This window comes from Ptiloglossa arizonensis, chromosome 5 (assembly GCF_051014685.1).
Source record: "Ptiloglossa arizonensis isolate GNS036 chromosome 5, iyPtiAriz1_principal, whole genome shotgun sequence".
Taxonomy (NCBI): Eukaryota; Metazoa; Arthropoda; class Insecta; order Hymenoptera; family Colletidae; genus Ptiloglossa; species Ptiloglossa arizonensis.
In genome coordinates this window covers 25,731,164-25,758,237 of record NC_135052.1, presented here as the reverse complement: position 1 = coordinate 25,758,237, position 27,074 = coordinate 25,731,164, and the positions used below count along the sequence as shown (strand labels likewise).

At 32.7% G+C, this 27,074-nt stretch overlaps 4 protein-coding genes across 17 annotated transcripts; 2 read left to right on the top strand and 2 right to left on the bottom strand.

Annotated features, from left to right (window-relative positions):
* Positions 1-1,071: 1,071 nt before the first annotated feature.
* LOC143147386 (prohormone-4) lies at positions 1,072-8,438 on the bottom strand. Of its 2 annotated transcripts, XM_076312603.1 has the most exons (5): positions 8,314-8,432; positions 8,001-8,226; positions 6,891-7,022; positions 4,684-4,836; positions 1,072-2,582 (listed from the first exon to the last, which is right to left on the bottom strand). In XM_076312603.1, exons 2-5 carry the CDS (start codon positions 8,128-8,130, stop codon positions 2,389-2,391), a joined length of 609 nt encoding a protein of 202 aa, XP_076168718.1. In that variant the 5' UTR covers positions 8,131-8,226; positions 8,314-8,432; the 3' UTR covers positions 1,072-2,388. The 2 variants fall into 2 exon arrangements, with proteins under 2 accessions (XP_076168718.1, XP_076168717.1); XM_076312602.1 differs by having other exon boundaries at positions 8,001-8,438.
* Positions 8,439-9,388: 950 nt separating this feature from the next.
* On the top strand, positions 9,389-16,980 carry Vps50 (vacuolar protein sorting 50). Of its 6 annotated transcripts, none has more exons than XM_076312599.1 (10): positions 9,389-9,708; positions 10,159-10,342; positions 10,568-11,083; positions 11,164-11,846; positions 11,925-12,303; positions 12,390-12,680; positions 12,859-13,329; positions 13,398-13,519; positions 13,593-13,782; positions 14,012-14,272. In XM_076312599.1, the coding sequence occupies exons 2-10, from the start codon at positions 10,298-10,300 to the stop codon at positions 14,120-14,122; spliced, it is 2,808 nt and encodes a 935-aa protein (XP_076168714.1). In that variant the 5' UTR covers positions 9,389-9,708; positions 10,159-10,297; the 3' UTR covers positions 14,123-14,272. The 6 variants fall into 6 exon arrangements, 5 of the variants coding, with proteins under 5 accessions (XP_076168714.1, XP_076168713.1, XP_076168710.1 ...); XM_076312598.1 differs by having other exon boundaries at positions 10,134-10,342; XM_076312595.1 differs by having other exon boundaries at positions 9,389-9,712.
* Arf51f (ADP-ribosylation factor 6) lies at positions 14,340-26,723 on the bottom strand. Of its 7 annotated transcripts, none has more exons than XM_076312605.1 (6): positions 20,582-20,794; positions 19,881-19,992; positions 19,663-19,766; positions 19,385-19,583; positions 19,126-19,309; positions 14,340-14,668 (listed from the first exon to the last, which is right to left on the bottom strand). In XM_076312605.1, the coding sequence occupies exons 2-5, from the start codon at positions 19,960-19,962 to the stop codon at positions 19,167-19,169; spliced, it is 528 nt and encodes a 175-aa protein (XP_076168720.1). In that variant the 5' UTR covers positions 19,963-19,992; positions 20,582-20,794; the 3' UTR covers positions 14,340-14,668; positions 19,126-19,166. The 7 variants fall into 7 exon arrangements, with proteins under 7 accessions (XP_076168720.1, XP_076168723.1, XP_076168724.1 ...); XM_076312608.1 differs by lacking the exons at positions 14,340-14,668; positions 20,582-20,794 and adding exons at positions 15,826-16,726; positions 26,634-26,723; XM_076312609.1 differs by lacking the exons at positions 14,340-14,668; positions 20,582-20,794 and adding exons at positions 15,826-16,726; positions 26,592-26,702.
* Mmy (UDP-N-acetylglucosamine pyrophosphorylase mmy) lies at positions 21,650-26,985 on the top strand. 2 transcript variants are annotated; one of them, XM_076312601.1, is made up of 4 exons: positions 21,650-22,748; positions 22,838-23,234; positions 23,313-23,553; positions 26,673-26,985. In XM_076312601.1, exons 1-4 carry the CDS (start codon positions 22,273-22,275, stop codon positions 26,702-26,704), a joined length of 1,146 nt encoding a protein of 381 aa, XP_076168716.1. In that variant the 5' UTR covers positions 21,650-22,272; the 3' UTR covers positions 26,705-26,985. The 2 variants fall into 2 exon arrangements, with proteins under 2 accessions (XP_076168716.1, XP_076168715.1); XM_076312600.1 differs by lacking the exon at positions 26,673-26,985 and having other exon boundaries at positions 21,652-22,748; positions 23,313-24,748.
* The last annotated feature ends 89 nt before the right edge of the window (positions 26,986-27,074 follow it).

Genomic DNA, 27,074 nt, shown 5'->3' with positions numbered 1-27,074 from the left:
GGATGTTTACTGAACAGCGCTGTCAATGACAGAAACTTTTTGAGAATTTTCAAGCCAGTGAGAATGTAATGAAAATGAAATGGTTTTAAAGTGTTTAAGTCAGAGTTGGCTGTTCAAACTTTATTAACGAATTTACTAGTAACTTAGAACGAAACGCGATTATTTTGAGAAAATGCGATGCATTCTATACCTATAAAATTGTAATTTTTAAGCTTCTAAATTTCCCATACCAAGGTCACAATGACTTTGTTTAGACATTTAATAAATAGTATGAATAAGATGCAAATAAAATATACAAGTACACATGTTATATGCTTGATATTGTTTATATTTACCGTATATATCTTGTATCTGTCTGTTACGAGATACGAGCGAACAAACCCAACCTTTAAACAGGTTGTCTCTATTAGTTCGATACGCCTTCTTTGAATGCATCGTACCAACTTAATACATTATTTACGTCGACCATTTGATACGAATCAAAGTATTTGGTATGCGTATTAAATGCTTGGTGTAAACTAGCTTAATGTATAATTTATCACCGTTTAGAAGAAACAGCCGTTATCAGCATTTTATTTCCTCGGCTTTCAACAGAAAATAAAAACTATTTCAATTTAATCATTTCGAAGTATATTATGTATTTCAAGATTCGTGGTTGACAGCGTATGTGCAGGTACAGTGAGTCACAGCCAAAATCGTACACTGTATATGAAAATATGTTTAATTCTAAAAAGAGAGCAATTTGGAATGATTTGGGATAAAAGTAAGGCTAATATATATTATAAGTGTATCTGTATTTATCGCGTAATAATAACAAAAAAAAAATGAACATTGTTTAACATAAAAAAAATGAAATTATTATAATACAGTGCAGGAAACATCTCACAGCTAAAATCGTACGCAGCAAAGAAATGAAAAATGTTAAACAAAAGAAGATCATAGCGTTTTAGCTTGCTAGCAAACGTAGTATTGCGTCAAAGTAAAAGGATAAATCGAAATTATTATAAAAATGAAACAAACAACAGTAAAGTTCCAAGAAATTGTTGTGAGGAACTTTTAAAACGGTAAAAGCTATCGAGAAATTGGAAACATTATTGGTAGAAGTACTAGCACTGTTCAACAGATAATTAAGAAGAAAATAGGATTACAAATAAATTAAGAACAGCTCCAAATAAACACTTAATGCGTACGATGAGCGATGGATACTTAGAAAAATCAAAAAGAATCCAAAGTTGAGTGCACTAGATCTAAACGTAATTGAAAATATTTGGCATGAATTAAAAGTAAGCATAAGAAAACATACAATTTGAAATAAAAATAATTTAAAAAAGGCATTGCAAGGAGAGTGGAAAAAAAATGAACCCGACTTCACACAAAACCTAGTAAAATCAATGCTGGAAAGGTTACATGACGTAGAACATAGCCGAGGATACCGTACAAAGAACAATTTTTTTAATTTAAATAAAGTTTAAAAGAATATTCCTAATGTGTACGATTTTAACTGTGAGATATAGTAATTTCATTTTTTTTGTCATGTTAAGCAATGTTCATTTCTTTTATCATTATTACACAATAAATATAGATATATATGTACAATATATATCCGTCTTACATTTTTTTTCCAAATCATTTCCAAATTTTTTTTTTAAAGCGAATCATATTTTCATGGGTGGTGTACGATTTTGACTGTGACTCACTGTATATGTTTCGGACGACGATCGCATGTCGCGTAACGACGACGCCATGCCAGTCAGGGAAAGTAAACGACGTTAATTAGTATCGATCGTCCACTGCGTGACGCCCGAACAGAGTTACCCCAGCAAAATATAATTAATTGACCTGGTAATTACCAAGCTCCTGACTCCAACACTCGATGCGTGCGCGACCTCCCGTCGTTGCGATGCCCTTTCAGCCCATTATCGTTCGTTTCTGGTTTTCTTTTAATTCGATCGTAGCGCACCGTAACACGAGAACGATAATAAGCGTCGCGTCCATCGCGACGCGAAAGCGAGTCGCGTCGATAAAGGTGCACAGAGATACACGAGCTTGTCGACCCTTGATATTTCGCTGGAAAGTTTAAACGTTCGGTGCTCCCATGCCTCCCGGGAACGAACAGGATTGTACATATGTATCTCGACTTTATATCTCGGTGCTCGCCGGTGTTCTTTGAAAAGCAAGAGCGGTACGAAGACATCGAAAGGAAGCGAAAGGAGAGGAAACGGAAGGGGGAGGAGCGGAGAGTGTCGAAGAGGTGTAGTAGGCGGCGATCGTCTCGCGAAGCGGATCCGACAAAGAACCCGGGGCTTCAAGCGACAAGATAGTGCGATTGTAATACGATACAGCCAACGTGAAAACGCCTCGGCGGTGATGTCCCAAAGGGGTGCCCGTTCAGTCAAGGAAGCCGGTCTTCACCAGCTTTTCCAGGAAGAACTTCACGTCTCCCAACTCGGAGTCCTTGATCCCGATAGATTTCAGCATTCCCAAGTCCCCGTTCTCCACCGCCATGAACACGGAGCGTAGGTGCTCCAAGTCGGAGCGCATCAGGTGCAGGGCGGCGCCAAAATCCTCGATCGTTTGCGATTCTAAGAACGCGGATTTATTATGTCAGATCTGACGTTATCACTGTACCGCTGCTCATAGGCGCACAGCAAGGAGACTAGACAAACGAAGTGTTGCGCACCGTTTTTAACGAAACATAGAAACGGCGAAGCGGAAAACATTCCACCCCTTTTTTTCAGGGTTGTTTTCTCCAAGCCTTAATAAAGATTGACGAAATGTGAAAATCATAAAAAATGTTCGTCTATTTTCATTAGACTAATATTATTGTAATTCTGATTCAATCGATGGAAGAGCACACTTCTTATCGATCTATTCAAATTTCAAGCTGACATATCGCTTCTACAAACTCGAAATATATGGTCTCGAGAGAAACAGCTTTAGAAAGTTTCTGATCGCGAGACTGTGCTGCAACACGCCGTTCTCCATCGCTTGTAACCTTGTTACTACTTAAAATTTCAATGTAAAAATTAAACAAACTATCTTTGTGACTATAAACTGTAAAATGCAAAAATATCGATTTGTTGATCATTTCACAGCAGAGAAATCTTTTAACGTTTCTCGCTACTGTAAAATGTACTTCATCTATAAAGAATACCTCCGAGTGATGTTCTCGATGTGAGAGAAATTTTGATCGCTAAATCGGGCTTCCATCCAGAGGCATCCTTTTCAGCCATCCACTATACGTACATACGCGTGACGTGTCATTTAAGTTTCAAGCATTTTGGTTAGAAAATCTGCCGATCGAAATGCATATTGATGACCTGTTATTTTGATCAAAACAATATACCGTCGAATTTTAGTCCCGCATTTGCGATCATTCGTATTTACGGAAAAGCCAGGAATACATGAACGTTTCGTACGCTGTGTATCGCCCGTTGTATTTTTTCTGCTGAAATACGATCTCGATATGTGTTTTTAAAGCAGTTTACTACACAAGCGTTGAACACGCTAACACGTTACTGAAACGCCGCCTATCGTGTGTCGCACGCGGCGAACGAAACACGCCCGTGTAGTCCTGGTTTAAAGTTGCCTAATATGAGGACCTTTCTTAATATAAAACCCCAACTTATCTTTCTTATAGATCTCTCGAATGTCGTAGCGATGCTTCTTTGTGTCACAATCAATCAGTCGTGTACTTTTCTGTTTCGTCCCTTGTAGTGTTGAGATACTCGGGCAAGCATATAATATTTCTAAAATATTTTGCAAAAAGTATTCAAAGTGCTTCGATTAAATTTCAAATACCTTTAAAACCTACTAGTTACATACCATTAAATAAAGAGGAGTTAACCTCGAATTATTTAATAGTTAACATGTTATCGTTTTTCAATATGGGACCCTTGGAAGTTCCTATTACGTGACTAGTCTCATGTTACACATGTATGTAAGTACTCAATTCTATTTTACGTAGATTTAATTAGAAAATGGAAATAGTGAAACAAGGATCAAATATTATTAGCAGTTGAAATAGTGAGACAGTATATAATGGGTTATAAAATCTATTAAAAAATAATTTTGCTGTCTCCAAAGGAACTCTTGAACTCTGTTCTATGGTGAACAATGGACTGCTGTGTCGAAAAAATAGATTTTATATGGCCGATGCATGAAAAAAGAAAAAAATATAAATTTTAGGAACAAACTGGATCTCGTATTAGGAACACATTTTTCAAATCTGTGTATTTGTATAATTTCAATTTTTATTTTATTTTGAAAAAATTGAATTTTTTGTACCGTATTTTTCAGTAGGTTGTAAAGAAGTAAATACTGTAGTTTCAAAACGTGTATCTAATTTCAATAAAAGAATCCTTAATTGAAAGTTATAATTTAAAAATAAATAAGTCTTATATCAGGCAACTTTATCCAAAAATAACGATCGTTGAACGCGAATATACGAATGTTTGCCATTTCTAACATTCCTAACCTTGGTCTTGATACTCATTGGAAACGCCATGAATGTTTCTTAAAATTTATGTTTGGGCCGGTGTCAAATGAGCGTCGAAATGACGAACGTTCGTATGTCTGTCTTCGTTGTTTTCAATTGGAAGAATAAGGGAACACATACAATTGTGTAACGAAAAGTAGCTCGTCTGACACCGGTGTTAGGGTTAACGAATTAATCGAGCTTACCCGAAAGTGCTATAGCCACCTTATTCACTCCACCGAGAGGTTTCAGCGTATCCCGCGCCTTGGTCCCGAACAATTTCTCGAGATAATTTGGACCATGACTTGCTAACAATGATTGCAGGAAACTGGCAGTCTCCTCTACTGGCGGTCTTTTTGCTGGAACATGAAACGAAGAGTTCAAACTAACCTCTGTATATACAGAAAATTACTAAGAACGCCGGTATTAAACTAGTTTCGAGATTTTTTTCACTTTCACGACGATATCGATGTTATTATAAAATAGTTTTTAGCACGATCGGAGAGAGTTGGCAGTACCGAAATAATTTCAATGTTCAGTCTCTAGCTCGGTGATGGTACAGACGTGTTTACATTTAATACCGATAACACTTTCCGCAGTGGTTCGCAATTTCTTCTATTATGAAAGGTCCAACTAGTTACACGAAGGTTAAGTAAAAGTTGTACAAACTTATTGTAAATTTCATGAAGACGCGGAGTTACTTCTCAACTGTAATTCGCGAAGGCAACGTTGTTGCTTTTAAGCTGGGATGTTTTTATCGATGTTTTGATGTGCAATCACGTCGCTGGTAAGTACGACCTAGCGATCCTAGCCTTGAAATAGAAAGGCGAACAGTAGTACTAGACGAGTATAAATCAGCCCTCGAACGTACTCTATGCTCGACGTTTTCGTGCCATATAGAAACTTCCTCGTAACCTTGTGCCCGTTTTCATTATCGGATTTTACCAGTTTTCTGGGCTTAACCACCATTCAATGGACGGGTCATTTTAGACCCAGTCGACTCAGTGGTCAACAATCACACTATTTATGTTTACGTTGAACGTGAAAAATGATCGAACGTTATTTGTTTATAATTTCCAAATTTATCATCCCATTTTTCATTGCCGATGCACGATTTTTCAGCCATTTACGATTATTTGACAAAAAAAATAGTTTTCAATAAAAATTGATGGGTATCGAATTTACAAAAAACGACAATAATAAAAATTGTAAAAACAGTTTGCTTTTATGGCCAAACCAAGGTCACCTTGAATTTTTCAAATAGGAACAAATATTTTTATTCCCATCGTATTGTATGGGATAAGGAAACGAATTTCAAACCATTAACATCGTATTCTTATTGACGAAATACTACGTTTGCAATAGTTTTTCATCGTATTCTACTTTTAAATAGTGTAAACATATTTGACCTTAGATGAAGGAGTGTAACTAGGATTTCATAATGTAGTAAAATAAATGAAAATTTCTTTCAACACGAGTTCAAACCGCATTCCGTCTTTCGCGATGCAATATTCTGTACTTTTGCAGAAGTTTGAGCGCGGTTGTTGCGATTAGACCGGCATCTCTTGCAAATCTTCCTTATTATGAACTGATGATTGGTATGCAACATATTATAAATATCCTCGTTAAAAAAAAAAGTATGTTTAAACTGTCTAAGAATAGAATACAACAAAAAAGTTAAATATTTCATTTCTACTATTGTAAACATAGTATTGTGTCAATAAAAATACTTGAAAAACTCAAGGTGACCTTGGTTTCGCCATGAGAAGGAAACATTTTCTTAATTTATATTATCCTCGTTTATCGTGTACTTAATACCGATCAATTTTGATCGAAAACCCTAAATAGTTTATTAAAAAATTAATCAAAACATAATTGAAAGCATTAAATAAGTTCGTAACTACTGGTACGGGTCACTCTCGACCCGGCCACCTCGAGGGTCGATCGGAGTCATTATCATTATGAACGTAAGCTAAAGAGATGCGTGACTGATTTCATTTAACACGACTCCAATTTGCATAAAACTTTGCCTACTCGCGGAACAGCTAAAAATAATCCATACATTTTTTTTTTTTTTATTTACTATGACTCGAGTTTAAGAGCTTAAATCATCCTTCAAAGTTCGACGCCCCAAAGTGTCGACTCGAAAATGGTTGAGGATAGAAAAAAAGTTTTTTTTTTTGTTATAAAATTTTCACGAGTTAGTACTTTGAAGCGTCGAACTCTGGAGGGTGTTATATATATATATATATATATATATATATATATATATATAAATATATAAACATTTAATTATTTTTAACAGTTCCGCGTGTCTGTAAAGTTTTATCCAAATCGCGGCCCCTGGCTTGTAAGATGGACTAGCGGAACGAAATATCGTCGCGTTGTAATTGAAACGGAAATAGAAATTTACCAGCGGTGCACAATCGTGAATCTTCGTCGTAACCGTCCTGACAATCCGGAGCTCCGTCGCAAAGATACTGAATCGAGATACATGTGCCGTCTCCGGGACATTTGAACGGTTCGTATGGACGGCAAGCGTCATCTGGAACACGCGAGATAAATGTTGTTTAAAGGAATGTTTATATTTAAAGAAATATATATAAAAAAAAAAAAAAAAAAACCGATGGTAAGATCGATGCGAGCGTAATCTTCATCGAGATTCTTAAGAGACGCGTGTTCAGCACGGTACGTGGTGCACGGTGAAGTGTACAGTACGTTGGCTGCGATACACAAATTAGTATAGATAGACGACAATACTTATCGGCGGCCAGCGGCACGTTTGATATTGACCGAGCATTGTTAAAGGGGGAGAGCGCGATCTCTATTCTTTCCGCCGCGTTACAATACACATTAATTTAATTGCTAGGCGGCGTCCGTTCGTGTCTCTCGTCGCCAATTAATTTCGTACGTGAAGCGTTCAACCTCGAAACGTCGCTCAACGAAGCGACTCGTGCTCAACTCATTACCATAAGAAACTTAACGCTGTTTATTGCTCGAAGGAATTTACCCTTTAAGTGACGTTTATTAGTCAAAGCGATTGAGCTCTGCTCACTGACAAAACGGACCACGTTCCACTCATTGAATCGAATGAACTACGTACAGCGTATCACGAAGATGAATCGTGATACGCTGAGTACACCACGTGGATTCAAATTGCCACTTAAACGACGCTGCCTTAAATCAGTATAATAAATTGTATAAAGATTACAATGTATATACAGCATTGCATCTCTCGCTGTTAGACTCGTCCTTACATCTTACGTTTCTCTCTAAAACGATTCGAGAAAAATACCACCCGTGGAATTCTACTGTATTTGAATAAAGAACTTTTTATAATAAACTCCGATAGCGTTTATCACTGCCATTGATTGCTTAGCGAATAATTCTGTTCGTCTGTGAGAAATGCGCGGGACTTACGTTCGACCAAACAAAGTCTAACGATAAGAATACTCGTGCGAGGAATCGTGGTGGCGTTCGAATTCGATTTTCGGCCAAGTTCGAGGCGGACACGGTGACTTACCTGTACGCTTCGAGTTGAAGTGACCGTAAAATCGACTCAAGTCGATCGCCATGACGGCACGCGGAAAAACAACGCAGGCACTCAGGGCGAGGCTAAGCGCAGCCACGCTGGTGCAGAACCTTTGGACCATTCTCAGCCGGCAAACGGTTGACTACTCTCTCGACGAGCGAGTTCACGCGTACTACGCGCTTTCTTCGTCGGCAGGGAGGCGATACAGAACTACCCTCTACAACGCGACGCAAAAGTTAGCGAATCTCGAGCTTCTTCGGGGCAAAACGCTGTAAATCGAGGCGATTGTTGTTCGCGCACCGACCCCTGAGAAGAATACAAATACGATTGTTCGCCTCCACTCTTCCTTCTTTGACTTTTTTCTCTCGTTTCACAGCCACCCACCGTCTCTCTTCGACTCCGAGTGGCTGGCGCGTGACACGGGGTGCACAGGCACTGTGAACACACCTGTACCGTACATGCCATGCCAAGTACGTATCGCAATCCCCACTCTTCGGGACACCTAGGTCGACACGGTGGGGGCGCACGCAGGAATATGCTCGACCAATCGACGCGCGGGTCTCGCTGAACGCGACCAATCACGGATGGCGATATTAAACGTTCTGGTCCGAAACACCCACGCTACCCTTCTCTGCCGAGTCGCATCGATTTCAACCCCTCTGCGCCCGTGCGTAACTTTTGTTTATCGTTATAATGTTGCGTTTACGCCGCGACAGGAATACGCGGGCAGGATAGCCCGGAGTGTGCTACCCTTGGGAACCAGGATAAGGGGTTGATGGAATTTCAAGAAATTCTCGCTTAATCAAATTAACGCGTGACCTCAAGCTCCTCCCAAATATTGTCATTGTCCATGACAAGTCCTTCCTGCACGATCCTCTCTCCTGCTATCGAAATTTTCTTTTTCTCCACGCGGGGTAATTAGCAATGGACTCGAGGCGCTTTAAATCGTGTTAGACGTACGGAGAACATTTTACGTCGTTTCGAATATCCTTGACCAATTTGAGCGTTATAATTAACTTTGAAAATAACGAATAATAAATATTATTAAATCATTTAAAACTCGAAAAATTTTCAAGTTATTTAAATTCGTACAAATTGGATCTCAAGTTTTTTTATTAAAAACTTCAGACTCTTTCAAAATCGATCATCACCCTAAATGATTATAACCTTTATGCGATTAAAACGTTTGAAAACTTACGATTAAGCGATTTTAACGACAATCACTAGTTCGTAGTTACAAGTGTATAGTGTATCGTATAGATTCATAAATGTTATATGCATTATTCATGTTTATCGATAAAACACTCGAAATATTGTACGTGGCTCGTTAAAAACCAAGTTAACCATTAATATCACGTTCTCCGTTTAAACATCATATGTTAAATTTAGTTAATCGGATTTGCAATCGGTTTCGGTCGACAAATTGCTCAATACTTTATGTTGCAATATTACGTAATAATATAATGAGTAGCTCTTAATTGTAAGAAGGTAAAATACGTGTACTTCACGTTTTCATGTACTTGCTCTAAAGATAAAAAAAGAAATAGTCATAACTTTCGAAGTTAGTAGAAACTTTAGAAGTATGAACGAAATATAAACCGAGATTTATCGTGCGCAGATGTTTTAATGTAGTTCTTAGACAAGGCTAAAAATTTGTACGAACCAGTGGAAAAAGTTAACCATAATCTAACTTCAATGTGTATGTATGTATGTTTACATATTTTACGAGCACTAAATTTTCTTTAACGAAAGATTTTAGATTTGCGGTTAACACTCTAAACAAATCTTAAATAAACTTATCTGGTCACTTATTAAAACTTTGTTAAACGTCGCAAAAATGATAAAATATGTGTATTATACTCAAATAATGCATATGAATATATTCTCGAAACACTTGTTTCATTTTTTGGTTTAATTATATTTTATAAATAATAGCATTAATAACGTTTGTTATTTTTCTGCTATTATATATACATCAATGCGTAAAAGTTCTATAATGTTGTTTGAAAATAGCAGTGCTTAAGAATCTGATATATTGATATAAACTTCCAACTTTCGCGGTAACTTCATATTGTACATAACCTGAGAAAAATATTGATATACGTATGTATTCTGAGTACGTAGCGTTCAAGCAGCAGGTTTCACACAGTTGCAGAATGGAATTAATAAAGTAATTACGACGAAATAATGCCATTATTATTTGCTATGACAATTGCATTGACAGAAACACTAAGAAATCGAGTAAACAGATGAAAATGTGTTGGTCAGAATTTTAAAGGATTAACAGAATGGAGGATCTAAAATTTAAATTCCTTGGTCTGATTAACAAGCAGGTAAATAGATTTATTTTAAGATTATCACGATTAAGTATTGTTTGATATACAATAAAAAAGTGAATGCAATTATCCTTTTTGCTTACTGTTGGTGTTTTAGGTTATGTTGTATTGGTTTTGATGATAGTTTCATTGAGTATTCCATAAAATATTTTTGAACAATTTAATGTTACTTTACATTAGAAGAGTTTAGTGTAGGATTTATATTTTTTTATTATTATTCAGAATGCAACCAAGGTTCCTCTTATGGGTTTACATTCGGACTTGCTCAATCCGTCGGAGACGCAAAAATTGGAAGACATACAATCAGAAGCTGACCAATCGACAGAAAGCGAACCTGTCCCTGATCAAGACATATTAGAATCCATAGAAGAAATTTATTTTAATACAGATCATTATTTTGACTCTATTAGGCATGAACTAGAAAAATTACCAAAAGTTTTACAATCTAAAGAGATTGAAAAGGGTTACAAAAAGCTTAAACAACAGCATCAAGTTGTTTCAAAGAAAGTTCTACAACTTATTTTACAGAAGCAGAATGCTTGTAAAAAGGAATTTGAAAAGATTTTATTGATACAAGAACAACTGCAAGATGTATTAGAAATATGTAGAATGGGAAGGGCAGATTTAAAATTAGCTGAAAAGCAATTTACAACAGCCAGCTTAGGAATATTAGCAAATTATCAAAAACGGCAAATTGTAGAAGAGTTGTTAAATAATTTAAACACTATAAAGACATTGGTACGTTTATTTTGATTTTATTTAAATTATTAAAACGGTAAACAGTAAAAGTGCAATAAATTGGTATATTTTTTTTGTAGCAACGTACAGGAGATCGATTACAGGAGCTTCTAAATGAAAAAAATTATCCTAGAGCAATTTCATTACTTTTAGAATGTCAAAGTGCTGCACAGACGTATAAACATTTTCATTGCATTGCTGCACTAAATGGAAAATTACAAGATATTTTAGAACAGGCAGAGGAAGCTTTAGATGTGACACTCTCGAAGATGTGCACTCAGTTTGATGTAGCAATTTATACATCAATCCAAGAAGCATATTCTCTGTTAGGAAAAACTCAATCTGCAATAGATCAGCTGCACATGCATTTCACTGCAGCAATTCATAATACTGCATTTGTAGCTGTTCATTCGTATGCAGGTGGGGATACAAAAAGACAGTACAAACAACTCTGTCAATCAGTACCTCGTGAAAGTTGCATTGCTTGTCTAACAGAACTGTGCAAATCACTTTGGACAATATTAAGTTCCTATTACTTGGTTGTAAATTGGCATAATACACAAGAGAATAAAGTTAAATTTGATCATGACGTTAAAGATCTAGAAGAAACTTTTAGTAAAGAATATGTAAAACATAAATTAGGAAACAGTATGATTCGAATATGGCATGATGTTGAAATGAAAATATCGATCTTTTTAATGAATGCTGATTTAACTTATATTAAATTTGAACAGTTCGTTCAAGTTTTAGGCATAGTTAACAGGTATAAATTTAAAGTTATTCCATGTTAATCTCACTGGGCATTAAATATGAATTGTATTCACGAAGAAAATGTTTACAGATTAATGGAGATTGGAGAAGAATTATGTGGTTTTAAATCAGAAAATTTACAGGAATCTATCCGAAAACAATCATTATCATATTTCTCTCATTATCATGCATCAAGGCTAGATGAACTTAGAATATTTTTAGAAAATGATGGGTGGGAATTGTGTCCTGTCAAGTCTAATTTCGTAGCAACTCAATTACAAGAATTCAAAAGTTTAAAACCGTCGCTAAATATTTGTAAAGTTTGGAACAGTTTAGATAACTCGAACATTAGCGAGAATGATAATCCTATGGGAATGGAATGGATTCAGAAATATTTAGAAGGAGGTGTGTCTCCATTTTCCATAGGTTTAGATGATACAATGGATGAAGATATTTTGGTAAAAAATGAGGTATAAGATTATTCTGCATAAAAATAATTAACTGTTATAACATTACATTATATGACTATTCTAGTGAAATATTATGTTTTATATAGGATAATCCACCAGGATACTATTCTGATGAATCCGATGATGACATCCCTGACGAATTAAAACATGAATACGTCGATGATTCGGATCACGTTAAAGCAAATAAAAAAAAATGCAAATTGAAACAATCGGGACCTATGGTTACAAATACTACGTTAAGTATATTGCGTGTGTGTGGACGGTATCTACAAATGTCTAGACTTTTGCGCTCAATCGCGGTTACAGTTATACAAAGTATGATACAATTTTATGAGCTGTGCTTCTACACTGTACATTTATTCTTTACTTCAGATCTTGTAAGTTTATAATTGTATATTTATATATATATATATATATACAACCGCAAACATTAATTCGTTCCTGCTTCAAGGAAAAGTCATCGGCTCTGTATTAAGTCCAAAGCGGAAACAAATTAATGCTTATAGGTCTACGTATGTGTTATGAATGGTAACGATAAACAATTGTTTCTTTTAGCAAATAAATAGTGACTCATTATATAGTCCAAAATTAAAATTATCATTGGCAAGAATCAAAGAGAACTTAATTATTTGTGAGAATGATACTGAGGATAACATTAAAGTGAATTCTGATAAAGTGCGACAACCACAGCTTTCTTCCATTGTAAATTTGTCTCAACCAGAGAGACTTCACGGGTTGACTGAACGCATTGTAGCAGTAGAGTCTTTGATATTTTTGGGGCAACAATATGAAGGCCTGAAACTGTATTTAGAACATCTCATTGCTACTAGTCCGCAGCGTGGATTTCTACATCAATTTTATATGCAAACAATAGCGTCAACAATTGATTTAAGAAAGCCAGTATATATGGCGGTTGCATCGCAAGCACTTGATGTTGCAAACATTTTAATTTTAATGAACAAGGTCAATTGGGAAGTGACAGATGTCATGTCTCAACATAGCGGTTACATTGATGCATTATTGCAAGTATGTATATTTTTGAATAAAAGTAATTGATTTATTATTTATGTATTAAGAATTCATTCCATATACAGGAAATATTGGTCTTAAATGAAAGACTGAAGAATATTGGAAGTTGTCTTCCTTTGTCAGACGATGTGTATAATGCTGTTTGGGAAAATATTGCGCACTTGATTACTCACACTTTGGTAGAAGGGTACGTAATTGTACACATTACATTTATTCTCATTCTCATAGCATTTACTTACCTTTATCAATGTTTATTATAGATTCTCCAATGCCAAAAAATGTTCAAACGGAGGTAGAGCATTGATGCAACTCGATTTTACGCAATTGAAGTCAAAGTTCGAGACACTAACTTTTCTGAGACCGATGCCGCATAGAGAATACGTTGAATTATATATTAAAGCATATTACCTTCCCGAAAATAGTTTAGAAGAATGGATAAAAGAGCATAAGGTAAGTAACAAATTGGTATTATTCTATGTGTCATTATATTGACATTTTGGAATAAACAAACTTTACAGGGTATCCGATAAATGGTAGTATAAGCAGCAGCATGATCATTGTACATAACAAAATTTTATTATATACTTTCAATTAATTTTCTCATACAGAATGACCATATTGTCGCTTGTATTATCAATTACTGGACATCTTATAATCGTCATGAACATTTATTTTACAGGAATATTCAATCAAGCATTTAATTGGCTTGATTTCTTCAGCATGTCAGAATAATAAAAAAACTCGTCAAAGATTAATAGCACTTATAGAAGAACAACGGCCCGGTAGATAGCATCAGGCTATACATTACAGTGCATCTCAAGACTATGTCGAAATAGGAATTGTTTGAAACATGAATTTGTAGAGATAACTAACAGAAGAAGAAAAAATGTATTTTTTCCGTGTAAATATTCGAGAAAATATTATATCACTGAAGTAAGTAGGCCGACTTAATACCTTCCTAATTTTCATGACAACTATTTTCTTGTTTAATCAGTATGCGTTTCGGGTCCATCATATGGCTTTTAATGAATCTGTTGAAAATTAGTTTGTAAGGTTAAAAGAATATGTGATAAAATTCAAAATCTGACGTTACTAGGATACACATCGTTAAATTTAAGTAACTTTGAGTGATTAAACGAATCTCATATCGAAATTTATAATTATAATTAGATTCGTACCACACTGTTAGTAATCTCATTCCTGTGGAAATCTATTGGATGTTTATCCGCGATTTTTGTCGACCTTCTTTCGCGCTAGCCTTTTTGGTGAGATAGACGGTCGATCAAATTCACGGGTAAGTTTTCGTTAAACCCTCGGTGTGTACGAGCCGTTTTACCTATAAAAAAGATTAATGCAATCATGTATTTTTCACTCTATATGATAGAAAGGTTATAAAACTTATTACAGTATTAACGTGATTTTGAATGAAAGATGCGCGCATCTTTAATTCCAAAATATAATGTTATTGGATCTGTTAATGGTAATGATTTTATGCTTCACTTGCGCTTATCTACATAATTATCTAAATAATTTCTATTCAAAAGTTTATAATCAGTGGCGGATAATTTATTTGTAGAAGCCAAAGTAAAAGCAAAGTTCGATGGTCCCACCTAACATTTTTAAATATTGAAATTTAAATAAATAAATACAAAGCACGAATTTTTAATTAAACTTTTTATTTTTATAATAAGTTATAAGTACCGATTAATCAAACAAAAATATATAAATAGTGTTTACAGTGCAAACACTATGATTATATAATACTTTTTTGTTTTTTGAAACAGAAAATTCATCAATAATATTATTATTATCTAATTTTTGGGTAATGTTGCTTTCAATAAATATTAGTGATAAATTATTCAAATGGATTTAGCCATGGTTATATCTTCAATAATTTTGTATAAATAAAACTTTCGTTGAGTTAAATTAAATAATTTTTTTGTCAGATTTGGGATCTCTGGGCATATGCCTTCACTACTTGTGCGATAATCCGTCACTACTTATAATTTTATATATATGTATGTATGCAATAATATGTAAATGACAAAATTACCAAAAAGAAAGGCATTTTTTTTAAATTAAAAAACTGTACATTTAGAGGATATAAAAGTATATATATAAATTAATACGAGTAACCAAATTCATTTCTGTGACCAATGGTTTGGCAACCAGTGCTTTAGTCGTAGAAGTGATAATGTAAATATTTGACTTCATATTCCTTTTAATTTTATATATCTTTTCATATGTAAGATCTAATGGATGAAAATATCTTTTAAATATATATTATTTCTTATAAAAACTATAACTTTTATAAATTTGTTGAAGTTATAACTTAATTTTTGTTGCTGTACAAATGAAAACTACAATTTGTTATTCCTTTAATTGTAAAATTATGTCCTCTTGATTTAATAGTAGAACATTAATTGGATACTTGCAAACATTTTGTAATATATTTTAAAAACAATTTATAAATATTAGGTGCAATTACAAATATTTTGTTCAAATACATAGTATTTTGCATTTTGAGAAAATGCTCTTATAATTTAAAGGTGTCTTTATTATACAAATAATAATAATAATTATAATAATAATATACAAGTACATATATTTTTTCCAGGTTCATCGGTTTCCAATTTTGTAAAAATTACTGTTATACATCTATATAATATTTACTGTAGTATTACACTTATCGTATATTTATATTATATCTTTTACTTGTACTAAGAACCAAAAAATTCTATTGCACCTCTAGTTGCTACTCTCAAAAATATTTTAAGGTTCACTGCCTGGTGAGAAACATGTGTTTTAACTAACAACTTTTTATAACTTTGGGAAATTTATGTAAAATAATGAGCAATTAATACGTATATTGTACGAACATATATATCTCACATTTGCCGATTAAAGAACGTTTTTAACGTATCGTATAATTTTTGTAAAATGAAACAAATATTTGCAGAAAAACAAATTTTTGTCCATGGAAAATTAAATTTTCTAACTACAGTCATTATTATGGTGCGACTAAACAAAACTCTTTCTATTTGCTTTTCGATTGGTGCAATCGAATAATATTCATCGATGTCGGTGCATTGAGAATTCTCTGGCTAATAGTATAATTCAGCGTTTCCCAATCTTGAACTTTGTGGACCGGTATCGTTAACTAAGTAAAATTTTTCGTTAATAAAAAAACGATTATGCTTTCTAAATATATCTATAGTTTCCCTAAAATATTTAATTGTGTATCAAACACAGTTTTTTAAATCTTTACTAAATTTTTTAAATAAAGAACGATCCATGGAGTAAATGTTAAGAAACGCTGATAATTTATCGAAATAACTGATTTTCTTCCTCACTCCAAAGTGCTTTATATTGAGCCCTGCATTCTGAATGGCCCCTGTTAAAACAAATTGTTGGAAAGTATAGAGGATACATATGTATAAACTGAACAATGGATATGGCGATATCAAATGCTTACTTTGACAATAAATCTGTTTGATGATATTGTTTACTAATATTATGTTAAGACGTATGCTATAATAACAACTATAAAATTTGCATACGCCTACATTCTTTAGCAAAATAAGTATCAACTATAAATGCTTTTTTTATTTTACACTGAATGGAGAATGAATAAATATATTGCTATTAGATGAAACCTGTCTTCTTGTTAAAAAGAGAATTACTAAAATATCCATTGCAAATAGTTAAACTATTGATTGTAAGATTTGTATAATGTCAGACTTTGGAGATTTACTACTGCAGTGTGTACTCTATGATCACAAACTGTGAGCTAAAAGTTATCTTCTCATGATAACATATTATCATAAATAAAATTCAATTACTTGAAATGAACAACACGAACAAAAACCAATTTTCCATTAGTTATAAATTTAGTAATTCTCAGTAACAAATACATTGAATGTAAAAAAGTGTTTGCAACTATAAAATAACGTGTAATTACACTTATATTATTTTTTTACAATAGAAAATTCTATCCAATGAAACTTATGTCACACATAATTCATATTTCCCCTAATTTCATTCCTTTAAATTTTAATTCAGTTATAAGTACATTATTCATACGAATAAAATTTATTGCCAAAATCTGCTTGCCATTTCATAATATTAAAACATATTTTTTTTTTAACAATAACTAGTCACCAACAAAGCTACTCCTGTTACAATTATTCCGTCTCTTTCGTTTACAATTAAAACAAACGAAAACAAAAATGTCACAACATTATATAGGTTTTATATGAACACAAAACTGATGGTAATGATGCAGTATAAACATGTATAGCCATAGAGCACTGTTCAGTACTAATGAACACACCTAGGAATAGTACATTACTTTTTTCCAAAGTCTGTCCATGACCGTTAAACACGAGTTAATTATTTTGCACATTATTTTTCATCAAATGTGACACTTAATTTTAATGGTACAGATGCAGAGAAACTGATTCTGACAAACTTATACCTATATAATCATTACTGATATTTCATGTAAAATAATACAATTCTTTAAAATCCTAATGCCTTAATGTACTTGTGGAATGCAAATAAAATATTGATATAGCAACAAATTGAAAGAGTAACATATCATTGTTACTTTGTTTTAGTCATAACTTGTATTCTGATATACATGTATGAAATTTGTAAAGAACAAAATTTGACTGACGATAAAATTTTTTTATCGAATTAATAATGGATATTGATGAATACATTTATCACTCTTATTCTACAGATTATTATTTACGAAGAAAACAAAATGAGACTCACAAAAAACATGTTCTGACTCTTTCCCTTGCAACCTAATTCTAGTTTTGCGTTATGAGACTGCTTAATTAGTAAAAAATATTGGCAGATTCAATGCTGTTACGTTATTAGTAACACTGTTTCTACTTTCCTTCCCTGCTTTTTGTTTTGAGCTCGTAATAATAACAGATTAGAAATGTTATATTGCATTAAATCCTGTAATTTGCCATTTGTGCGTACAGAACAACCCCATCAGTAGGTATACGTGTTTTCGCGAATATGTTTTAATAAAAATAAAATAAGTTTTTGAAAAAGCAAACCGATATGCGTTAAGATATGATTAATTTTGAAGTTGATTAAAAAAGCAGAAAAATCAATGAACTCATTAAGATACTTTTAAAGCAAAAGATTAATAACAAAAATTTATCAATGAATAATGTCTTGAAGTTATATGAAGCCAATAATGTAAGTGCTTCGAATGTTTACTTACATATACCAATGAGATTATATGTATGAATATTATGTAATACATATTATGTAGCATTGACAATCAATGACAAGTTAACTGCATGTCTGCATCTTAGACGTGTCAGTTCAAATTAATCATTGTATAAACGATCATTTTAAATTGAAAAGATAATTTTTATGGATGCATCCCTTAATACCATAAATGGTTCATCATTTTTGTATTCACTTACAATTAGTATTCCATAATGCGATACACACGCGCATATACATATATATAAATTATAGTAAAAGGTTGAATATGATAATCTAATCAATAATATTGTAATAGCTATTTTCATGGACTTCAATAAACAGTTAGTAACAAAGTCTATATCTTTTGGTACTTCGATAAATTTCTATTTATAGTATTAGTATTACTGAAACGCACAGTTCGATATTAATGGTTGTGTTACATTTGCTGTTGTACGCTCAAAATGATCTCTTTTCTCTTATAGATCTTTACGATCATTGTCAGTTGCATTACAGAGCCTCTACATGATAAATAAAAATGAAAATACAAAGCAAACGTACATTCTTGGTATGTGGCTAATCGATGAAAAATAAATATTTGCTCATAATTTATGATTACTGGTCAACCATGTAAGGCCTTCGTAAAGCCCATCACCAGTTGTGGCACATGATGGTTGAACATACCAATTCCTGTCTCGTATCCTAGTTAAACCCAACTTTTCTTGTATCTCGTGCGGTTTCATTGCTAGAATTTTTTAAATATTTGATACATAATACAAACAAAACATATATATTATAACTTTCAAATTCTAGTACTTACCATCAGGAAGATCTTGCTTATTTGCAAAAATTAAAATAATAGCATCTCGCATTTCTCTATCATTTATAATTCGATGAAGTTCTTGACGCGCTTCATCAATTCGATCTCTGTCAGCACAGTCTACTACAAAAATAAGTCCTTGTGTTCCAGTATAATAATGACGCCATAGTGGACGTATTTTATCTTGTCCTCCAACATCCTAAAGAGAAATCATTTCCTTGAAATTGTGGAAATTTGTAATAATTTAGTAGTTAAATCATTTTAAATTTGTTGCTTACCCAAACATTGAACTTGACGTTCTTATAGGTGACTGTTTCTACATTGAATCCTACAGTTGGTATAGTTGTTACAGACTGTCCTAACTTAAGCTTATATAGTATTGCTGACATATAATTAAGGAAATAGTACCAGTTACAAAACACAATATACTTTTAGAAATTTTTCTCTGATTCCTCAAAAAGTTCTATGTAAACAAAAGAATACATATAAAGGATACTAGTTTTCCCAGCAGCATCCAATCCTAGCATAAGAATTCGCATCTCCTTGTTGCCAAAGATCTTTGACAACAACTTGCCCATCTTGCCAGCTGCTTTCTACGCACCTGGCACCTAAACTTATCAAATTTTAGCCTTTAAAAAGAATTATTTACCATGTTCCTAAATTTTAAGGTAATGTAATAATGCTCTAAGCAAAACAACAAGTTTCTTTTGCCTTTTATTTTTAAATTGGTTGACAATATTTTTTGACATTATTAGAGTAATCTTTCATGCTATAAGCTTTTAGAAACAACAAATTCGACGAGTCTCTAACCTCTATATCAAATTTGTTACTCTAAGATAAGAATAATAGTTTAATGAATAGTGCAACTTTTAAATATTGTTGAAACTCAAGGACGTTTCTCCTAACCTATCGAAACAACACATATGACTCAAATAGACAAATGTTAGTGAAATAATAGAACACAAATAAATTTTTGACATATTCGGAACATAGTCGGATTCACTGTTAAAAATTTGTTAATTTATAAAAAAAAAGAATAATAGCCCGCGGAATAATACCGAACAGTCGTCGCGATAAATACACCGATCGTTCGTACAACTTCCATGACAATTGATGACGAATTTTTTTTAAAAGAATCCTTCGAGTCAGCAATCACTCGAAGGAATATAACACGAAGCAAGCGTAAATGTAACTCACCGAAATACATTTACAAAGGGCGAGTACTTTATCATGAACGTGTAGACATATCACATCGCTGCACATAACTTATTGTTACAGCCGTAATATTGCCGCAGCATTGCCAGAAACGTTATTTAGGCATGTACAGCATGATGTCTCTTCGTAAGTCACAAGCAAACACGCGTGTAACTTAAACGAAATATCGAGATCACGTCTGTATAGTGTATGCATTGAGCTCTGACAGAGAATTTAAAGCGCCATCGTCTGCCGCAATCCTTTACTAACCCATAATTGGCGATACGTTTAAAAATTTCACATCATTTTAAACGTAGCAAATATATTCATTTATTTACATAATCGCATTAAAAATAGTTACACGGCTTTATCAGCGCATTGTAAAGTGTAATGTATTTCAAATTAAAACGACATATCGAGAAAAATCATTATGATATGAATACGAGTATCTCGATGATTCAATAAAAAATAATAGTAATATTTACAAGCGTAAGTATAGTTATCAGTCTACACGGTACCTAATGATTTATACTCTTAGATACGCTTAAATACATGAACGTTGTGTCCATTTTATATTTGTGAACATAAATAAGATAAAAAGAGTTACTTTATAAATTAATCGTATATGATGGAATTTTATACTATAGTATATATTACATTATAATTGTATATTATATTACATCGTGTGTATAATGAATTAACAATTATTAAAATAAAGTTTTGAACTAGACACCTACTATTAAACTTTCTTGACACACCTTTCTATAAGTATTTAAAAATTTGTTCAGCTACAGATACGCATGCGCGTGCCGGTACTCAACTGATCAACCGATTAAGAATTTAGATCTCTTCGATAAATATTTATCATATTTTTATTGTTACCCTGCTACCTTCAAGATTTCAAATATGATTAATTGTGCATAGTTCTAATTTTATGAAGAATTTTATACTTAAACTTATGGATTAATTATTAAAATGTTTGAAAAATATTAAAAAGATTTCCATATTCTTTCTCACATGTGTGGAGGCTACGTATACTATCTTAAAATAAATTTTGACGTTATCGTCGTAAGTGTTGGGCTCCCAAATATTTTAGTTTTACATGATCAGAATACAAGATCGCGCGTTCGCTCCGCAACCTTTCACTTTTCACTTCTGTCTGTCAACGAAGTAGAATTATCTTCATGATCTTTGTAAAATTATCAAATACATTTTTGTCTCTTTAATCGCACACCATCGATAAACGGCCATATAAGCCAGTAATAGTGTGTGGTTGCAAAAGGTTACAGTTTTGACGTTTGTGATCGAGAGTTAGAGAGAAAAACGATGATCTTTCACGATCATCGACACACGTCCCTAGAAGCAAAATATGTTGGAAAGGAAAAGGAGAATCGGCAGAGAGGCTGGAAGGGTGAGAGGGGCCGATAAGAGAAATCGAATCAAACGTGCTACGTGGAATCGTGAAAGTGAAGGTACACTCCGCTCTACCTATGAGTTGGGTTAGGTTACAGCCTTGACAGGATACCTGTTGCTTGACACGTTTCAAATACATTCCCATCGATGTTCGAGTAGAAGCGCGACGCATACATATATCGTAAGGCTTGTTTGTAGCGTTATTGATAATAGTGTTACGATAACGGGATACGCCGATTGCTGGTAGTACACTTACGATTGTCAAACGGGAAACAAACGATATGGAACTCCTTCGGAGAAATCTTATCGATTACGGTCAAGAACATCTGTTAAGATTCTGGGATCAACTGTCAGATGAGGAGAGAAATGAACTGTGCAATGACATATCTGAATTAAATCTTATGGAAGTGACATCTTATTACCAGAAAGCAATGTATGTTTCATCTATACATAGGAATACATTGAATGATAAAGTGTCTCCTATTCCTGAAGACATTATTGCATCTACTAAAACAACGAGCATGAAACAACTAAGAATATATGAGAAATTAGGATTGCAAGAAGTATCAGATAGTCGTGTAGCTGTGTTATTGATGGCTGGTGGTCAAGGTACTCGACTGGGAGTATCTTATCCTAAGGGCATGTATAATGTTGGATTACCCTCTGGTAAAACTCTCTTTCAATTACAGGCGGAAAGAATACTTCGTTTGCAAAATATAGCAGAAGAAGAACATGGAAAACAAGGACAAATAACCTGGTATATTTCTTTTAAAAAGATATAACAATTTATGAATTATATAAAAGTTTATATTTTGAATCAAATAACGGTTCATTGATTTTTATTAGGTACATATTAACCAGTGAAGTCACTCATGATGAAACTGTTGCTTTTCTTAGTGAACATAATTATTTTAATTTGAAAGAGGACAATGTTAAAATCTTTAAGCAAGGAATGTTGCCATGCTTTACACTTGAAGGTCAAATTATTTTAGATGAAAAACATAAAATTTCTAAAGCACCAGATGGAAATGGAGGATTATATAGAGCTTTGAAGGTACAAGGAATATTGGATGACATGAAACAACGTGGCATTCGCAGTGTCCATGTTCATTCAGTTGATAACATCTTAGTAAAAGTAGCAGATCCTATTTTCCTAGGATATTGTTTGTCTTCATGTACTGATTGTGGAGTTAAGGTTATAGAAAAATCATCACCAAGCGAATCAGTCGGACTTGTGTGTAAAGTATGTTTATAAATATCATAATCATTTATGAACTATTGTTGTCTTTTACTACTTTCCATATTATTACTGTTATTGTAGGTTGAGGATACTTACCAAGTTGTTGAATATAGCGAAATTTCAAAAGAAACAGCTGAATTACGTTACGACAATGGACAGTTGATGTATAATGCTGCTAGTATATGTAATCACTACTTCACTGTAGATTTTTTACATGCTATTGGTAATGATTATGAAAAGGAAATGGAATTACATGCTGCTAAAAAGAAAATTCCATTCATTGATGCAGATGGACATAGATGCATACCTACATCTCCAAATGGTATTAAAATAGAGAAATTTGTATTTGATGTATTTAAGTTTGCCAAACGATTAGTAGTTTGGGAAGGAATTCGTGAAGAAGAATTTAGTCCCCTTAAGAATGCAGATTCTACTGGTCAAGATTGTTCAAGCACTGCTCGCAAAGATGTACTTAAACTTCATAAAAAATGGTTGCTAAGTGCTGGAGCAACAAGTGTTATAGGTGATGTAGAAGTAGCCCCTTTATTATCATATGCTGGAGAAAATTTGAGTTTCGTAAAAGGGCAATCTTTTAATGGTCCTTATGTTCTGGAATAATATAACTAGTTACTGTTCTTCATCATTTTTACGAGATTACAGTACATCCTTGTACTCGTTAAAGAAAGTCTTTAATCTATCACATGAATACACGTTTCATTTTTCTGTGATTTAATGAAAAAAGTTTAGACGTTAAAAACTTTTTTATAAACCTATGAAAACGTTGTACCGGTGATATAGAAAAAGAACGTACGCATTAGTTGTGTCATGAATCGAATCATAAAATTCGAGAAACAATATTTCGTACATATTGGTGTATACAGTCGGCTGTATGTTTGTCCCCTTAGCGCACTCGGCGTATGTATAGATACAAGAAAGAAAACACGCGTGTCAAATTTAAATAAAAAATGCAGAAATTAATCTTTATGAATACAAAATAAGGTGACATTTCTTAAAATGCATAATTGTTTTATATAGTGAAGAATTAAATGGAATATAATGTATCAACAAATTTTGATGTATAAGTATTCATCCATTTACAAATTAATTATATTATTGTTGCATAAAACTAAAATTACTAACTTAATATTTAATAGGATACTTTTTTCCATTCTTCTATAATTCATTGTTGAACTTTTCACAATTTTTAGGCAGTGATTTACAAATATTTTCTTTTAATACTGCCCACAAGTGTTCAATGGGATTAATATCTGTTAACTGTGATGGTGTTTGCAAATAATATAATATATTGTATAATATTCATCCTTTGACGATTCCAGCTTTATACTTTTTATCATTGTCTTGAAACATGAAGTTATTCTTTATTCCTAGTTGTTCAGCACTTGATATTAGATGCTACTTTAATGTATTTAAATACATCTAATGATCAGTTGACATTCAACCCTAGACTATGAGCAATGTTTTTTTTACAGTATTTTGTTTCCTCCAAATTGTTTTGTTAAGTAAATTAAAGGTATAGAAAATTCTATACCTAATTCTATACCTAAATCTAAATATTCATTGGTAGAAATGACATTTCTAAACATTCTCAGACTTAGAAATATATTTTTGTATAAACTTCAATTTTTTCTGATTTATTGTTCTAATCAATAGTTTCTTTCGGCTAATTCGACTTTCTAAATCAACTATATGAAGTATATATTGGACTGTATCAAGGCTTTTGCTAACAGAAACAGTATCTTTTTTTGTATTTTAAATGTGGAAATATTATGATCTTGTTTGGCAGTTCTCAGTATGCAGGTTTCATTATGATTTATTAACAGTTTTGGTCTTCCTTTTTGCAACTTATTTATAATAGTTTTATCTTCTTTAAATTTTTTTAATATATTCTGTATTGTAGTTCAAGGTCTTTTCATTATATTTGCTATTTCTCTTTCAGATTTATTTCCTTTTCATAATTTTAAAAATATTTCAATTTTCATTTTAAGTGCCTGAAGTGTTAGTTAACAAAACACAGTTAATCTCATCATATTCACTCGTTTTATGTTTATGTTTTATTCATTTCCAAGCAATTTATCTAAGATAAACATTACTGAACAAATATTTTTATATTCAAATTTTTCAATATATTACATTTTAATTTTTCACTATGGCAGCAATTATAAATTTTAAAAAGTGTCGCCACATTTTGTATTAATAAAGATTTATTTCTATATTTTTTATTTAAATTTTGCGTGCGTCGTTTCTTTCTTTTCCCTATGCAAACATCGAGTACGATAGGTGAACGATTATTATACCACTGACTGTATTACCTTCATAAAATAAATTAAATCAGAATGACAAAAATATTCAGATAAATTTTTAAATATAATAAAATTAGTCGTAATGCTTTTAATTGTATTATAAATATTCACATTTTGTATATATATATGAAGAAAGTATAACAAAATTCATATATTTTGACTTTATGCATTTATATAAATTTTATATAGTCAATATGGTTACAATAAATAAAAAAGGGAAAGAGGTCAAGAGCAACGAAAAAATGTATATTTATTTATATCAACTTTTACTTTTAACAATGGTACGAAATTCTATTATGTATACATAGTCCTTTCAATACGCAGGACTTTGCATCAACAAAACCATGTGACTGCTGCAGAGTCGCAACTTGCAAGAGATTTCGAAATGACAATACACAGTTTTGGGTCATAACTACAATCCCAATGTTTTGAGAAAAATTATTTATACAGAAAATAACAACAAGACATATAAGATTTTAAAATAACAAATGTTATAATATTCAATACCAAAACATTAAGAATCGTGAGCTGTAACTTTGCGTTATGTGAAAACACATTTTAACGTAACTGCCGCAACCATGGCAAACTCTCATTGGTCTGTAGTGATCGGCCAGGAGTGTCTCTGACATAGGTTTGGTATTTATGGGTTAAAATAATGTCTTGAACGTCTGTTACACTTCTAATATCCACTTTTATCGACTCTTACAATGGAACACTGCTATTTATGTATGTAAATTGTAACCTGTAGAAATTTTATTCTATTTGTATCTATTCAGAGTATAGTTCCCTTTAATTTCGGGCCTGCTTAAAGTCTTGTGATTTTGTTGACCATACACGTTAACTGATACCGCGATATACGATGACAATATGAACATCTCCCAAAAATTAAAGTATACTTTTTTATTCTATGAATAAAATGTTCAACAAAAGTGGGAACGTGCAAATTCGTTAATTTGTTTGTTTCTTGATAGCAATGCATGAAAGGAGAATGAACCGTAATGATTCCATTCGTAAAGTGCCTGTAGTGAATGTTTATTACACTTGCGGCCATTAATTCGTTCCCGTTCCAAGAGAAAGTTACCGGCTTCGCATCACCAACATTTGACTTTTTTCTCGACAGGCATCTTGATTGGACATACATACACTCAGTGAAAAAAAAACTGGTCGCACACATAGATGCACAGTCACTGCTAGTGGAGAAGGAACTTTTTGAAGCGTAGAAATGGCGCATATAATGTGTTGTATGTATGGACTTGTTGAATGCTGTAAACACGCATGCGTAAATGTTTTTTCGCGCGATGATTCACTGTAAAGGGTGAATAAGTTAGTTATTAAGTTTGTATTAATTGAATTGTATCTTATATTGATAATTTTATAACGTTTTATACGATTGATTGTTATTTAAATATTTATTTGTGGTTATGGTTTTATTAAAAAATGTTAATGTTGTAATAAATTGTTTTACGTTTATTTCTAAATATGTTTTCCTTGTGCTCTTTAGTAAGGAATAAATATACCCAAA

Coding starts and splice junctions, on each gene's coding strand:
- Vps50 (XM_076312599.1), top strand. CDS start 10,298: ATGGAGGATCTAAAATTTAAATTCCTTGGTCTGATTAACAAGCAG. Junction 11,847..11,924: donor GTTTTAGGCATAGTTAACAG/GTATAAATTTAA, acceptor AAATGTTTACAG/ATTAATGGAGATTGGAGAAG. Junction 13,330..13,397: donor ACATTGATGCATTATTGCAA/GTATGTATATTT, acceptor TTCCATATACAG/GAAATATTGGTCTTAAATGA.
- LOC143147386 (XM_076312602.1), bottom strand. CDS start 8,130: ATGGTCCAAAGGTTCTGCACCAGCGTGGCTGCGCTTAGCCTCGCCCTG. Junction 7,023..8,000: donor CTTCAACTCGAAGCGTACAG/GTAAGTCACCGT, acceptor CGCGTGTTCCAG/ATGACGCTTGCCGTCCATAC. Junction 4,837..6,890: donor TTCACGATTGTGCACCGCTG/GTAAATTTCTAT, acceptor TTCATGTTCCAG/CAAAAAGACCGCCAGTAGAG.
- Arf51f (XM_076312608.1), bottom strand. CDS start 19,962: ATGGGCAAGTTGTTGTCAAAGATCTTTGGCAACAAGGAGATGCGAATT. Junction 19,767..19,880: donor GGATGCTGCTGGGAAAACTA/GTATCCTTTATA, acceptor ATTATATGTCAG/CAATACTATATAAGCTTAAG. Junction 19,310..19,384: donor TAAGCAAGATCTTCCTGATG/GTAAGTACTAGA, acceptor AAAAAATTCTAG/CAATGAAACCGCACGAGATA.
- Mmy (XM_076312600.1), top strand. CDS start 22,273: ATGGAACTCCTTCGGAGAAATCTTATCGATTACGGTCAAGAACATCTG. Junction 22,749..22,837: donor AAACAAGGACAAATAACCTG/GTATATTTCTTT, acceptor GATTTTTATTAG/GTACATATTAACCAGTGAAG. Junction 23,235..23,312: donor CAGTCGGACTTGTGTGTAAA/GTATGTTTATAA, acceptor CTGTTATTGTAG/GTTGAGGATACTTACCAAGT.